Source organism: Hemitrygon akajei, unplaced genomic scaffold (assembly GCF_048418815.1).
Source record: "Hemitrygon akajei unplaced genomic scaffold, sHemAka1.3 Scf000228, whole genome shotgun sequence".
Taxonomy (NCBI): Eukaryota; Metazoa; Chordata; class Chondrichthyes; order Myliobatiformes; family Dasyatidae; genus Hemitrygon; species Hemitrygon akajei.
The window spans coordinates 14,753-28,906 of record NW_027332110.1 but is presented as its reverse complement, the minus strand read 5'-3'; the positions used below and the strand labels follow the sequence as shown (position 1 = coordinate 28,906).

At 50.8% G+C, this 14,154-nt stretch overlaps 1 protein-coding gene across 2 annotated transcripts in view; it reads left to right on the top strand.

Moving 5' to 3' along the window:
- Nucleotides 1-14,154, top strand: part of unc93b1 (unc-93 homolog B1, TLR signaling regulator) — a 61,125-nt gene that overhangs the window by 34,615 nt on the left and 12,356 nt on the right. For both annotated transcript variants that reach the window (XM_073038908.1, XM_073038909.1), the window contains exons 5-6: nucleotides 6,914-7,075; nucleotides 8,971-9,100. In XM_073038908.1, the coding sequence (XP_072895009.1) occupies nucleotides 6,914-7,075; nucleotides 8,971-9,100 (292 nt within the window). The remainder of the gene's footprint in view (nucleotides 1-6,913; nucleotides 7,076-8,970; nucleotides 9,101-14,154) is intronic.

Sequence of the window (14,154 nt, the reverse complement as noted above, 5' to 3'; positions counted from 1 at the left end):
AACAGCAAATACCCCAGCACCTCCTCCTCAGTAACAGCAAATACCCCAGCACCTTCTCCTCAGTAATAGCAAATACCCCAGCACCTTCTCCTCAGTAACAGCAAATACCCCAGCACCTTCTCCTCAGTCACAGCAAATACCCCAGCACCACCTCCTCAGTAACAGCAAATACCCCAGCACCTTCTCCTCAGTCACAGCAAATACCCCAGCACCTCCTCCTCAGTAACAGCAAATACCCCAGCACCTCCTCCTCAGTAACAGCAAATACCCCAGCACCTTCTCCTCAGTAACAGCAAATACCCCAGCACCTCCTCCTCAGTAACAGCAAATACCCCAGCACCTCCTCCTCAGTAACAGCAAATACCCCAGCACCTTCTCCTCAGTAATAGCAAATACCCCAGCACCTTCTCCTCAGTAACAGCAAATACCCCAGCACCTTCTCCTCAGTCACAGCAAATACCCCAGCACCTCCTCCTCAGTAACAGCAAATACCCCAGCACCTCCTCCTCAGTAACAGCAAATACCCCAGCACCTCCTCCTCAGTCACAGCAAATACCCCAGCACCTTCTCCTCAGTAATAGCAAATACCCCAGCACCTTCTCCTCAGTAACAGCAAATACCCCAGCACCTCCTCAGTAACAGCAAATACCCCAGCACCTCCTCAGTAACAGCAAATACCCCAGCACCTTCTCCTCAGTAACAGCAAATACCCCAGCACCTTCTCCTCAGTCACAGCAAATACCCCAGCACCTCCTCAGTAATAGCAAATACCCCAGCACCTCCTCCTCAGTCACAGCAAATACCCAAGCACCTTCTCCTCAGTAATAGCAAATACCCCAGAACCTTCTCCTCAGTAACAGCAAATACCCCAGCACCTCCTCAGTAACAGCAAATACCCCAGCACCTCCTCCTCAGTAACAGCAAATACCCCAGCACCTTCTCCTCAGTAATAGCAAATACCCCAGAACCTTCTCCTCAGTCACAGCAAATACCCCAGCACCTTCTCCTCAGTCACAGCAAATACCCCAGCACCTTCTCCTCAGTAATAGCAAATACCCCAGAACCTTCTCCTCAGTAACAGCAAATACCCCAGCACCTCCTCAGTAACAGCAAATACCCCAGCACCTCCTCCTCAGTAACAGCAAATACCCCAGAACCTTCTCCTCAGTAATAGCAAATACCCCAGAACCTTCTCCTCAGTCACAGCAAATACCCCAGCACCTTCTCCTCAGTCACAGCAAATACCCCAGCACCTTCTCCTCAGTAACAGCAAATACCCCAGCACCTCCTCAGTAATAGCAAATACCCCAGCACCTCCTCCTCAGTCACAGCAAATACCCCAGCACCTTCTCCTCAGTCACAGCAAATACCCCAGTGCCTTCTCCTCAGTCACAGCAAATACCCCAGCACCTCCTCCTCAGTAACAGCAAATACCCCAGCACCTCCTCCTCAGTCACAGCAAATACCCCAGCTCCTTCTCCTCAGTCACAGCAAATACCCCAGTGCCTTCTCCTCAGTCACAGCAAATACCCCAGCACCTCCTCCTCAGTAACAGCAAATACCCCAGCACCTTCTCCTCAGTAACAGCAAATACCCCAGCACCTCCTCAGTAACAGCAAATACCCCAGCACCTCCTCCTCAGTCACAGCAAATACCCCAGCACCTTCTCCTCAGTAATAGCAAATACCCCAGCACCTTCTCCTCAGTAACAGCAAATACCCCAGCACCTCCTCAGTAACAGCAAATACCCCAGCACCTCCTCAGTAACAGCAAATACCCCAGCACCTTCTCCTCAGTAACAGCAAATACCCCAGCACCTTCTCCTCAGTCACAGCAAATACCCCAGCACCTCCTCAGTAATAGCAAATACCCCAGCACCTCCTCCTCAGTCACAGCAAATACCCAAGCACCTTCTCCTCAGTAATAGCAAATACCCCAGAACCTTCTCCTCAGTAACAGCAAATACCCCAGCACCTCCTCAGTAACAGCAAATACCCCAGCACCTCCTCCTCAGTAACAGCAAATACCCCAGCACCTTCTCCTCAGTAATAGCAAATACCCCAGAACCTTCTCCTCAGTCACAGCAAATACCCCAGCACCTTCTCCTCAGTCACAGCAAATACCCCAGCACCTTCTCCTCAGTAATAGCAAATACCCCAGAACCTTCTCCTCAGTAACAGCAAATACCCCAGCACCTCCTCAGTAACAGCAAATACCCCAGCACCTCCTCCTCAGTAACAGCAAATACCCCAGCACCTTCTCCTCAGTAATAGCAAATACCCCAGAACCTTCTCCTCAGTCACAGCAAATACCCCAGCACCTTCTCCTCAGTCACAGCAAATACCCCAGCACCTTCTCCTCAGTAACAGCAAATACCCCAGCACCTCCTCAGTAATAGCAAATACCCCAGCACCTCCTCCTCAGTCACAGCAAATACCCCAGCACCTTCTCCTCAGTCACAGCAAATACCCCAGTGCCTTCACCTCAGTAATAGCAAATACCCCAGCGCTTCTTCCTCAGTCACAGCAAATACCCCAGAACCTTCTCCTCAGTAACAGCAAATACCCCAGTGCCTTCTCCTCAGTAATAGCAAATACCCCAGCGCTTTCTCCTCAGTCACAGCAAATACCCCAGCGCTTTCTCCTCAGTCACAGCAAATACCCCAGTGCCTTCTCCTCAGTAATAGCAAATACCCCAGCACCTTCTCCTCAGTAATAGCAAATACCCCAGCACCTTCTCCTCAGTAATAGCAAATACCCCAGCACCTCCTCCTCAGTAACAGCAAATACCCCAGCACCTCCTCCTCAGTAACAGCAAATACCCCAGCACCTTCTCCTCAGTAACAGCAAATACCCCAGCACCTCCTCCTCAGTAACAGCAAATACCCCAGCACCTCCTCCTCAGTAACAGCAAATACCCCAGCACCTTCTCCTCAGTCACAGCAAATACCCCAGCACCTTCTCCTCAGTAATAGCAAATACCCCAGCACCTTCTCCTCAGTAACAGCAAATACCCCAGCACCTCCTCCTCAGTAACAGCAAATACCCCAGCACCTCCTCAGTAACAGCAAATACCCCAGCACCTTCTCCTCAGTCACAGCAAATACCCCAGCACCTTCTCCTCAGTCACAGCAAATACCCCAGCACCTCCTCAGTAATAGCAAATACCCCAGCACCTCCTCCTCAGTCACAGCAAATACCCCAGCACCTTCTCCTCAGTAATAGCAAATACCCCAGAACCTTCTCATCAGTAACAGCAAATACCCCAGTGCCTTCTCCTCAGTAATAGCAAATACCCCAGCGCTTTCTCCTCAGTCACAGCAAATACCCCAGCACCTTCTCCTCAGTAATAGCAAATACCCCAGAACCTTCTCATCAGTAACAGCAAATACCCCAGTGCCTTCTCCTCAGTAATAGCAAATACCCCAGCGCTTTCTCCTCAGTCACAGCAAATACCCCAGCGCCTTCTCCTCAGTAATAGCAAATACCCCAGCACCTTCTCCTCAGTAACAGCAAATACCCCAGCACCTCCTCCTCAGTAACAGCAAATACCCCAGCACCTTCTCCTCAGTAATAGCAAATACCCCAGAACCTTCTCCTCAGTCACAGCAAATACCCCAGCACCTTCTCCTCAGTCACAGCAAATACCCCAGCACCTTCTCCTCAGTCACAGCAAATACCCCAGCACCTTCTCCTCAGTAACAGCAAATACCCCAGCACCTCCTCAGTTATAGCAAATACCCCAGCACCTCCTCCTCAGTCACAGCAAATACCCCAGCACCTTCTCCTCAGTCACAGCAAATACCCCAGTGCCTTCACCTCAGTAATAGCAAATACCCCAGTGCTTTCTCCTCAGTCACAGCAAATACCCCAGAACCTCCTCAGTAACAGCAAATACCCCAGTGCCTTCTCCTCAGTAATAGCAAATACCCCAGCGCTTTCTCCTCAGTCACAGCAAATTCCCCAGCGCTTTCTCCTCAGTCACAGCAAATACCCCAGTGCCTTCTCCTCAGTAATAGCAAATACCCCAGCACCTTCTCCTCAGTAATAGCAAATACCCCAGCACCTCCTCCTCAGTAACAGCAAATACCCCAGCACCTCCTCCTCAGTAACAGCAAATACCCCAGCACCTCCTCCTCAGTAACAGCAAATACCCCAGCACCTCCTCCTCAGTAACAGCAAATACCCCAGCACCTTCTCCTCAGTAATAGCAAATACCCCAGCACCTTCTCCTCAGTAATAGCAAATACCCCAGCACCTTCTCCTCAGTAACAGCAAATACCCCAGCACCTTCTCCTCAGTCACAGCAAATACCCCAGCACCTCCTCAGTAATAGCAAATACCCCAGCACCTCCTCCTCAGTCACAGCAAATACCCCAGCACCTTCTCCTCAGTAATAGCAAATACCCCAGAACCTTCTCCTCAGTAACAGCAAATACCCCAGTGCCTTCTCCTCAGTAATAGCAAATACCCCAGCGCTTTCTCCTCAGTCACAGCAAATACCCCAGCACCTTCTCCTCAGTAATAGCAAATACCCCAGCACCTTCTCCTCAGTAATAGCAAATACCCCAGCGCTTTCTCCTCAGTAACAGCAAATACCCCAGCACCTTCTCCTCAGTAATAGCAAATACCCCAGCACCTTCTCCTCAGTAACAGCAAATACCCCAGCACCTCCTCCTCAGTCACAGCAAATACCCCAGCGCCTTCTCCTCAGTAATAGCAAATACCCCAGCACCTTCTCCTCAGTAATAGCAAATACCCCAGTGCTTTCTCCAGTAATAGCAAATACCCCAGCACCTTCTCCAGTAATAGCAAATACCCCAGTGCCTTCTCCAGTAATAGCAAATACCCCAGCACCTTCTCCTCAGTAATAGCAAATACCCCAGCACCTTCTCCTCAGTAATAGCAAATACCCCAGCACCTTCTCCTCAGTAATAGCAAATACCCCAGCACCTTCTCCTCAGTAATAGCAAATACCCCAGCACCTCTCCTCAGTAATAGCAAATACCCCAGTGCTTTCTCCAGTAATAGCAAATACCCCAGCACCTTCTCCAGTAATAGCAAATACCCCAGCGCCTTCTCCAGTAATAGCAAATACCCCAGTGCTTTCCCCAGTAATAGCAAATACCCCAGCGCCTTCTCCTCAGTAATAGCAAATACCCCAGTGCTTTCTCCAGTAATAGCAAATACCCCAGTGCCTTCTTCAGTAATTGCAAATACCCCAGCACCTTCTGCCCCCCCAGCACTTTCGAACTTCCACCACACTGCTTGTGTCTACAGATGATACAAAACACTATTGAGTTAATCGGCCGTTTGCCTGTCCCCCATTATGGGATGGACAGTGTTGGGTTGGGACATGTTTCTGTGGAAGAGGGGAGAGGATGTGGTGGAGATGTTGGGTTGGTCAGTTTTGAATTGGGGTGGAGGGGGAGTCATTGAATGGGGTAAAGTTGGGATGGACAGTGTTGGGTTGGGACATGTTTCTGTGGAAGAGGGGAGAGGATGTGGTGGAGATGTTGGGTTGGTCAGTGTTGAATTGGGGTGGAGGAGGAGTCATTGAATGGGGTAAAGTTGGGATGGACAGTGTTGGGTTGGGACATGTTTCTGTGGGAGAGGATGTGGTGGAGATGTTGGGTTGGTCAGTGTTGAATTGGGGTGGAGGAGGAGTCATTGAATGGGGTAAAGTTGGGATGGACAATGTTGGGTTGGGACATGTTTCTGTGGGAGAGGGGAGAGGATGTGGTGGAGATGTTGGGTTGGTCAGTGTTGAATTGGGGTGGAGGGGGAGTCATTGAATGGGGTAAAGTTGGGATGGACAATGTTGGGTTGGGACATGTTTCTGTGGGAGAGGATGTGGTGGAGATGTTGGGTTGGTCAGTGTTGAATTGGGGTGGAGGGGGAGTCATTGAATGGGGTAAAGTTGGGATGGACAATGTTGGGTTGGGACATGTTTCTGTGGGAGAGGGGAGAGGATGTGGTGGAGATGTTGGGTTGGTCAGTGTTGAATTGGGGTGGAGGGGGAGTCATTGAATGGGGTAAAGTTGGGATGGACAATGTTGGGTTGGGACATGTTTCTTTGGAAGAGGGGAGAGGATGTGGTGGAGATGTTGGGTTGGTCAGTTTTGAATTGGGGTGGAGGGGGAGTCATTGAATGGGGTAAAGTTGGGATGGACAGTGTTGGGTTGGGACATGTTTCTGTGGGAGAGGGGAGAGGATGTGGTGGAGATGTTGGGTTGGTCAGTGTTGAATTGGGGTGGAGGGGGAGTCATTGAATGGGGTAAAGTTGGGATGGACAATGTTGGGTTGGGACATGTTTCTGTGGGAGAGGGGAGAGGATGTGGTGGAGATGTTGGGTTGGTCAGTGTTGAATTGGGGTGGAGGAGGAGTCATTGAATGGGGTAAAGTTGGGATGGACAGTGTTGGGTTGGGACATGTTTCTGTGGGAGAGGATGTGGTGGAGATGTTGGGTTGGTCAGTGTTGAATTGGGGTGGAGGGGGAGTCATTGAATGGGGTAAAGTTGGGATGGACAGTGTTGGGTTGGGACATGTTTCTGTGGGAGAGGATGTGGTGGAGATGTTGGGTTGGTCAGTGTTGAATTGGGGTGGAGGGGGAGTCATTGAATGGGGTAAAGTTGGGATGGACAGTGTTGGGTTGGGACATGTTTCTGTGGGAGAGGATGTGGTGGAGATGTTGGGTTGGTCAGTGTTAAATTGGGGTGGAGAAGGAGTCATTGAATGGGGTAAAGTTGGGATGGATAGTGTTGTGCTGAGGGTGGTTTGTATTGGAATGATATTTGGACCAGGGTGGGTTGGGCTGGCTGGGAGTAGATTGGAAGATAAGTGGGAGAATTGGAATGTTATCCTCTCCCGCACCCCCACCCTCGCACTCACCCATCTGCCACTCCCCTCCCCAGATTCCTGGGCACAAAGTGGATGATATTCCTGGCCATGGGGATCTACTCTCTCTTCGTATCCACCAACTACTGGGAGCGTTACTACACCCTGGTCCCGTCCGCCATTGCCATCGGAGCTGCGATTGTCCCACTCTGGGCAGCCATGGGGAATTACATCACCAGGTCCATCTTCACTGATTCCCGGGAGTGTGTGATGGGATGGTGTGGAGGGAGATTCACTCTGTGTCTGACCCTGGGAGTGTGTGATGGGACGATGTGGAGGGAGATTCACTCTGTGTCTGACCCCGGGAGTGTGTGATGGGACGGTGTGGAGGGAGATTCACCCTGTGTCTGACCCTGGGAGTGTGTGACGGGACAGTGTGGAGGGAGATTCACTCTGTGTCTGACCCCGGGAGTGTGTGACGGGACGGTGTGGAGGGAGATTCACTCTGTGTCTGACCCCGGGAGTGTGTGACGGGACGGTGTGGAGGGAGATTCACTCTGTGTCTGACCCCGGGAGTGTGTGATGGGACGTTGTGGAGGGAGATTCACTCTGTGTCTGACCCCGGGAGTGAGTGATGGGACGGTGAGGAGGGAGATTCACTCTGTGTCTGACCCCGGGAGTGTGTGATGGGAGATTCACTCTGTGTCTGACCCCGGGAGTGTGTGACGGGACGGTGTGGAGGGAGATTCACTCTGTGTCTGACCCCGGGAGTGTGTGATGGGACGGTGAGGAGGGAGATTCACTCTGTGTCTGACCCCGAGAGTGTGTGATGGGACGGTGTGGAGGGAGATTCACTCTGTGTCTGACCCCGGGAGTGTGTGATGGGACGGTGTGGAGGGAGATTCACTCTGTGTCTGACCCCGGGAGAGTGTGATGGGACGGTGTGGAGGGAGATTCACTCTGTGTCTGACCCCGGGAGTGTGTGATGGGACGGTGAGGAGGGAGATTCACTCTGTGTCTGACCCCGGGAGTGTGTGATGGGACGGTGCGGAGGGAGATTCACTCTGTGTCTGACCCCGGGAATGTGTGATGGGACGGTGCGGAGGGAGATTCACTCTGTGTCTGACCCCGGGAGTGTGTGATGGGACGGTGCGGAGGGAGATTCACTCTGTGTCTGACCCCGGGAGTGTGTGATGGGACGGTGCGGAGGGAGATTCACTCTGTGTCTGACCCCGGGAGTGTGTGATGGGATGGTGCGGAGGGAGATTCACTCTGTGTCTGACCCCGGGAGTGTGTGAGGGGACGGTGTGGAGGGAGATTCACTCTGTGTCTGACCCCGGGAGTGTGTGATGGGACGGTGCGAAGGGAGATTCACTCTGTGTCTGACCTTGGGAGAGTGAGTGAGTGAGTGTGTGTGTGTGTGTGTGTCTGTGTGTGTGTGTGTGTCTGGACGGTGAGGTGTGACCCCGGGAGTGTGTGTGTGTGTGTGTGTGTTGGGATGGTGAGGTGTGACCCCGGGAGTTTGTGTGTGTGTGTGTGTGTGTTGGGACGGTGAGGTGTGACCCCGGGAGTGTGTGTGTGTGTGTGTGTGTGTGTGTGTGTTGGGATGGTGAGGTGTGACCCCGGGAGTGTGTGTGTGTGTGTGTGTGTGTTGGGATGGTGAGGTGTGACCCCGGGAGTGTGTGTGTGTGTGTGTGTTGGGATGGTGAGGTGTGACCCCGGGAGTGTGTGTGTGTGTGTGTGTGTGATGGGATGGTGAGGTGTGACCCCGGGAGTGTGTGTGTGTGTGTGTTGGGATGGTGAGGTGTGACCCCGGGAGTGTGTGTGTGTGTGTGTTGGGATGGTGAGGTGTGACCCCGGGAGTGTGTGTGTGTGTGTGTGTGATGGGATGGTGAGGTGTGACCCCGGGAGTGTGTGTGATGGGATTGATGGGACGCTGAGGTGTGACCCCGGGAGTGTGTGTGTGTGTGTGTGTGTGTGTGTGTGTGTGTGTGTGTGTGTGTGTGTGTGTGTGTGTGTGTGTGTGTGTGTGTGTGTGTGTGTGTGTGTGTGTGTGTGTGTGTGTGTGTGTGATGGGATGGTGAGGTGTGACCCCGGGAGTGTGTGACAGGACATTTTTTGCTCATATCTGCAGAATGGCTCAGAAATACTACGAGTATCTGAACTACAAGGAGGAACACGTTCAGGAGCAGAAGAAACCACCCAAAGGAGTTTGTCACAAGCACATCATCACTTTCCAGTGTATCTTCTATTTCTTCTTTAACGTAAGTTTTGTTCGAAGTTCTGCGAGAGAGAGGGAGGGAGAGATGTTACCTTCTCTCCATCTCTGTCGAGAGAGAGAGAGGGAGTGATGATCCAGTTTCCCTCTCAGCCCCAGTCTCAGCCTTCTCCCCGTATCCCTTCATGCCCTGACCCATCGGGAATCTATCAACCTCTGCCTTCAATATACAAAGAAGACTTTGCCTCCATAGCCTTCTTTGGCAACAAATTCCACAGATTCACCACCCTCTGGCTAAAGAAATTTCTCCTCATTTCCGATCTAAAAGGACGCCCCTCTATTCTGAGGCTGTGTCCTCTGGTCTTAGACTCTCCATATCCACTCTTTCAACAACAGGTTTCAATGAGGTCCCCCCCACTCCCCCTCATTATTCTGAATTCCAGTGAGTACAGGCCCAGAGCCATCGAACACTCTTTGTGTGACAGACCGTTCAATCCTGGAATCATTTCCGTGAACCTCCTTTGAGGTTAACCATCTTGAGTTAGAGAGAGGGAGAGGAAATCAGCTCCCCATCACTTCCGAGTCACCCTGTGTTGGAGAGGGACAGGGGGCTCGTTCCACAGACGGACCACCCGTATCCCTCTAAACCTTTCCTATCTGTGTCCCTGTCCGAGTGTCGTTAATGTACCCGCCCCGACCACTTCCTCCGGCAGCTCCTTCCACAGATGGACCACCCGTATCCCTCTAAACCTTTCCTATCCGTGTCCCTGTCCGAGTGTCGTTAATGTACCTGCCTCGACCACTTCCTCCGGCAGCTCCTTCCACAGATGGACCACCCGTATCCCTCTAAACCTTTCCTATCCGTGTCCCTGTCCGAGTGTCGTTAATGTACCTGCCCCGACCACTTCCTCCGGCAGCTCCTTCCACAGACGGACCACCCGTATCCCTCTAAACCTTTCCTATCCGTGTCCCTGTCTGAGTGTCATTAATGACAGTTGTGATTGTAGGGGATTTTAATTTTCCACATATCGATTGGGACTCCAAAAATGTTAAAGGTCTAGATGGGTTAGAGTTTGTGAAATGTGTTCAGGAAAGTTTTCTAAATATATAGATGTACCAACTAGGGAGGATGCAATATTAGATCTCCTATTAGGAAATGAGTTAGTGCAGGTGATGGAAGTATATGTTGGGGAATACTTTGGTTCCAGTGATCATAATGTCATTAGTTTCAACTTGATCATGGATAAAGATAGATCTGGTCCTCGGGTTAAAGTTCTAAACTGGAAAAGGCCAAATTAGAAGAAATGAGAAAGGATCTAAAAGGCGTAGATTGGGACAGGTTGTTCGCTGGCAAGGATGTGATTGGTAAGTGGGAGGCCTTCAAAGGAGAAATTTTGAGAGTGCAGAGTTTGTATGTTCCTGTCGGGGTTAAAGGCAAAACGAATAAGAATAATGAACCTTGGTTCTCGAGGGATATTGGAACTCTGATAAAGAAGAAGAGAGATGTATAACAGGCAACAGGGAGGAAATAAGATACTTGAGGAGTATAAAAAGATTTAAGAAAATAAGAAAGAAATCAGGAGGGCTAAAAGAAGACATGAGGTTGCTTTGGCAGTCAGTGTGAAGGATAATCGTAAGAGCTTCTACAGGTATGTTAAGAGCAAAAGGATAGTAAGGGATAAAATTGGTCCCCTTGAAGATCAGAGTGGTCGGCTATGTATGGAACCAAAAGAAATGGGGGAGATATTAAATGGGTATTTTGCATCTGTATTTACTAGAGAAACTGGAATGGAGTCTATGGAAACAAGGCAAACTAGTAGGGAGCTCATGGAACTTATACAGATTAAAGAGGAGGAGGTGATTGCTGTCTTGAGGCAAATCAGAGTAGATAAATCCCCAGGACCTGACAGGGTATTCCCTCAGACCTTGAGGGAGACTAGTGTTGAAATTGCAGGGGCCCTGGCAAAAATATTTAAAATGTCGATATCCACGGGTCAGGGGCTGGAGGATTGGAGGATAGCTCATGTAGTTCCGTTGTTTAAAAAAGGCTCAAAAAGTAAGCCGTGAAATTATAGGCCAGTAATTTTGACATTGTTGGAAGGAATACGAAGAGATAGGATCTACAAGTATTTGGATAGACAGGGACTTATTAGAAACAGTCAGCATGGCTTTGTGCGTGGTAGGTCATGTTTAACCAATCTATTAGAGTTTTTCGAGGAAGTTACCAGGAAAGTGGATGAAGGGAAGGCAGTGGATGTTGTCTATATGGACTTCAGTAAGGCCTTTGACAAGGTCCCGCATGGGAGGTTAGTTAGGAAGATTCAGTCGCTAGGTATACATGGAGAGGTAGTAAATTAGATTAGACATTGGCTCAATGGGAGAAGCCAGAGAGTGGTAGTGGAGGATTGCTTCTCTGAGTGGAGGCCTGTGACTAGTGGTGTGCCACAGGGATCAGTGCTGGGTCCATTGTTATTTGTCATCCATATCAATGATCTGGATGATAATGTGGTAAATTGGATCAGCAAATTTGCTGATGATACAAAGATTGGAGGTGTAGTGGATAGTGAGGAAGGTTTTCAAAGCTTGCAGAGGGTTTGGACCAGTTGGAGGAATGGGCTGAAAAATGGCAGATGGAGTTTAATGCGGACAAGTGTGAGGTATTGCACTTTGGAAGGTCAAACCAAGGTAGAACCTACAAGGTAAATGGTAGGGCACTGAGGAGTGCAGTAGAACAGAGGGATCTGGGAGTACAGATACATAATTCCTTAAAAGTGGCATCACAGGTAGATAGGGTTGTAAAGAAAGCTTTTGGTACATTGGCCTTTATAAATCAAAGTATTGAGTATAAGAGTTGGAATGTAATGGTGAGGTTGTATAAGACATTGGTGAGACCGAATTTGGAGTATTTTGTGCAGTTTTGGTCACCGAATTACAAGAAGGATATTAATAAGGTTGAAAGAGTGCAGAGAAGGTTTACAAGGATGTTGCCGGGACTTGAGAAGCTGAGTTACAGAGAAAGGTTGAATAGGTTAGGACTTTATTCCCCGGAGCGTAGGAGAATGAGGGGTCATTTGATAGAGGTGTATAAAATTATGATGGGTATAGATAGAGTGAACGCAAGCAGGCCTTTTCCACTGAGGCCAGGGGAGGAAAAAAACCAGAGGTCATGGGTTAAGGGTGAAGGGGGAAAAGTTTAAAGGGAACATTGGGGGGGGGGCTTCTTCACACAGAGAGTGGTGGGAGTGTGGAATGAGCTGCCAGATGAAGTGGTGAATGTGGGCTCACTTTTGACATTTAAGAAAAATTTGGACAGGTACATGGATGAGAGGGGTTTGGAGGGATATGGGCCAGGTGCAGGTCAGTGGGACTAGGCAGAAAAATGGTTCGGCACAGCCAAGAAGGGCCAAAAGGCCTGTTTCTGTGCTGGAATGTTCTATGGTTCTAATGTACCTGTCTTGACCACTTCCTCCGGCAGCTCCTTCCACAGACAGACCACCCGTATTCCTCTAAACCTTTCCTATCCGTGTCCCTGTCCGAGTGTCGTTAATGTACCTGCCTCGACCACTTCCTCCGGCAGCTCCTTCCACAGACGGACCACCCGTATCCCTCTAAACCCTTCCTATCCGTGTCCCTGTCCGAGTGTCGTTAATGTACCTGTCGACCACTTTCTCCGGCAGCTCCTTCCACAGACGGACCACCCGTATCCCTCTAAACCTTTCCTATCCGTGTCCCTGTCCAAGTGTCGTTAATGTACCTGCCTCGACCACTTCCTCCAGCAGCTCCTTCCACAGACGGACCACCCGTATCCCTCTAAACCTTTCCTATCCGTGTCCCTGTCCAAGTGTCATTAATGTACCTGCCTCGACCACTTCCTCCGGCAGCTCCTTCCACAGACGGACCACCCGTATCCCTCTAAACCTTTCCTATCCGTGTCCCTGTCCGAGTGTTGTTAATGTACCTGCCTCGACCACTTCCTCCGGCAGCTCCTTCCACAGACGGACCACCCGTATCCCTCTAAACCCTTCCTATCCGTGTCCCTGTCCGAGTGTCGTTAATGTACCTGTCGACCACTTTCTCCGGCAGCTCCTTCCACAGACGGACCACCCGTATCCCTCTAAACCTTTCCTATCCGTGTCCCTGTCCGAGTGTCGTTAATGTACCTGCCTCGACCACTTCCTCCGGCAGCTCCTTCCACAGACGGACCACCCTCTGGGTGAAGAAGTTTCCCTGCGGGTCCCCTATGAAATCTCTTTCCCCCTCTCTTGTGCCCTCTGGTTCTTGGTTCCCTGACCCAGGGGAAAAGTGTGTGCACATTCACCCTATCTGTGCCCCTCGTGGTTTTACACACCTCTGTCAGGTCACCCCTACGCTCCAGGGAATAAAGTCCCAACCTGCCCGATCTCTCTCTGTAACTCAGTCCCTCGAGTCCCGACGACATCCTCGTAAATCTCTCTCCGCACTCTTTCCAGCTCGATGGCATCTTTCCCACAGCAGGGCGAACAAAACCGAACACAGTACTACAAGTGCAGCCTCACCGACGTCTCGTACAACTGTGACGCGATCTCCCGACTCCTGTACTCGATGCCCTGGCTGATGAAGGCCAGCGTGACAAACACCTTCCTCACTGTCCTATCTACCTGTGACTCCCATTTCAGAGAACTGTGTCCCTCTACCCCAAGGTCCCTCTGTCCTACAACACTCCCCAGGGTCCCCGTCTACCTGTGACTCCACTTTCAGAGAACTGTGTCCCTGTACCCCGAGGTCCCTCTGATCTACAACACTCCCCAGGGTCCCCGTCTACCTGTGACTCCACTTTCAGAGAACTGTGTCCCTCTACCCCGAGGTCCCTCTGATCTACAACACTCCCCAGGGTCCCCGTCTACCTGTGACTCCACTTTCAGAGAACTGTGTCCCTCTACCCCGAGGTCCCTCTGTCCTACAACACTCCCCAGGGTCCCCGTCTACCTGTGACTCTAGTTTCAGAGAACTGTGTCCCTCTACCCCGAGGTCCCTCTGTCCTACAACACTCCCCAGGGTCCCCGTCTACCTGTGACTCCACTTTCAGAGAACTGTGTCCCTCTACCCCGAGGTCCCTCTGTC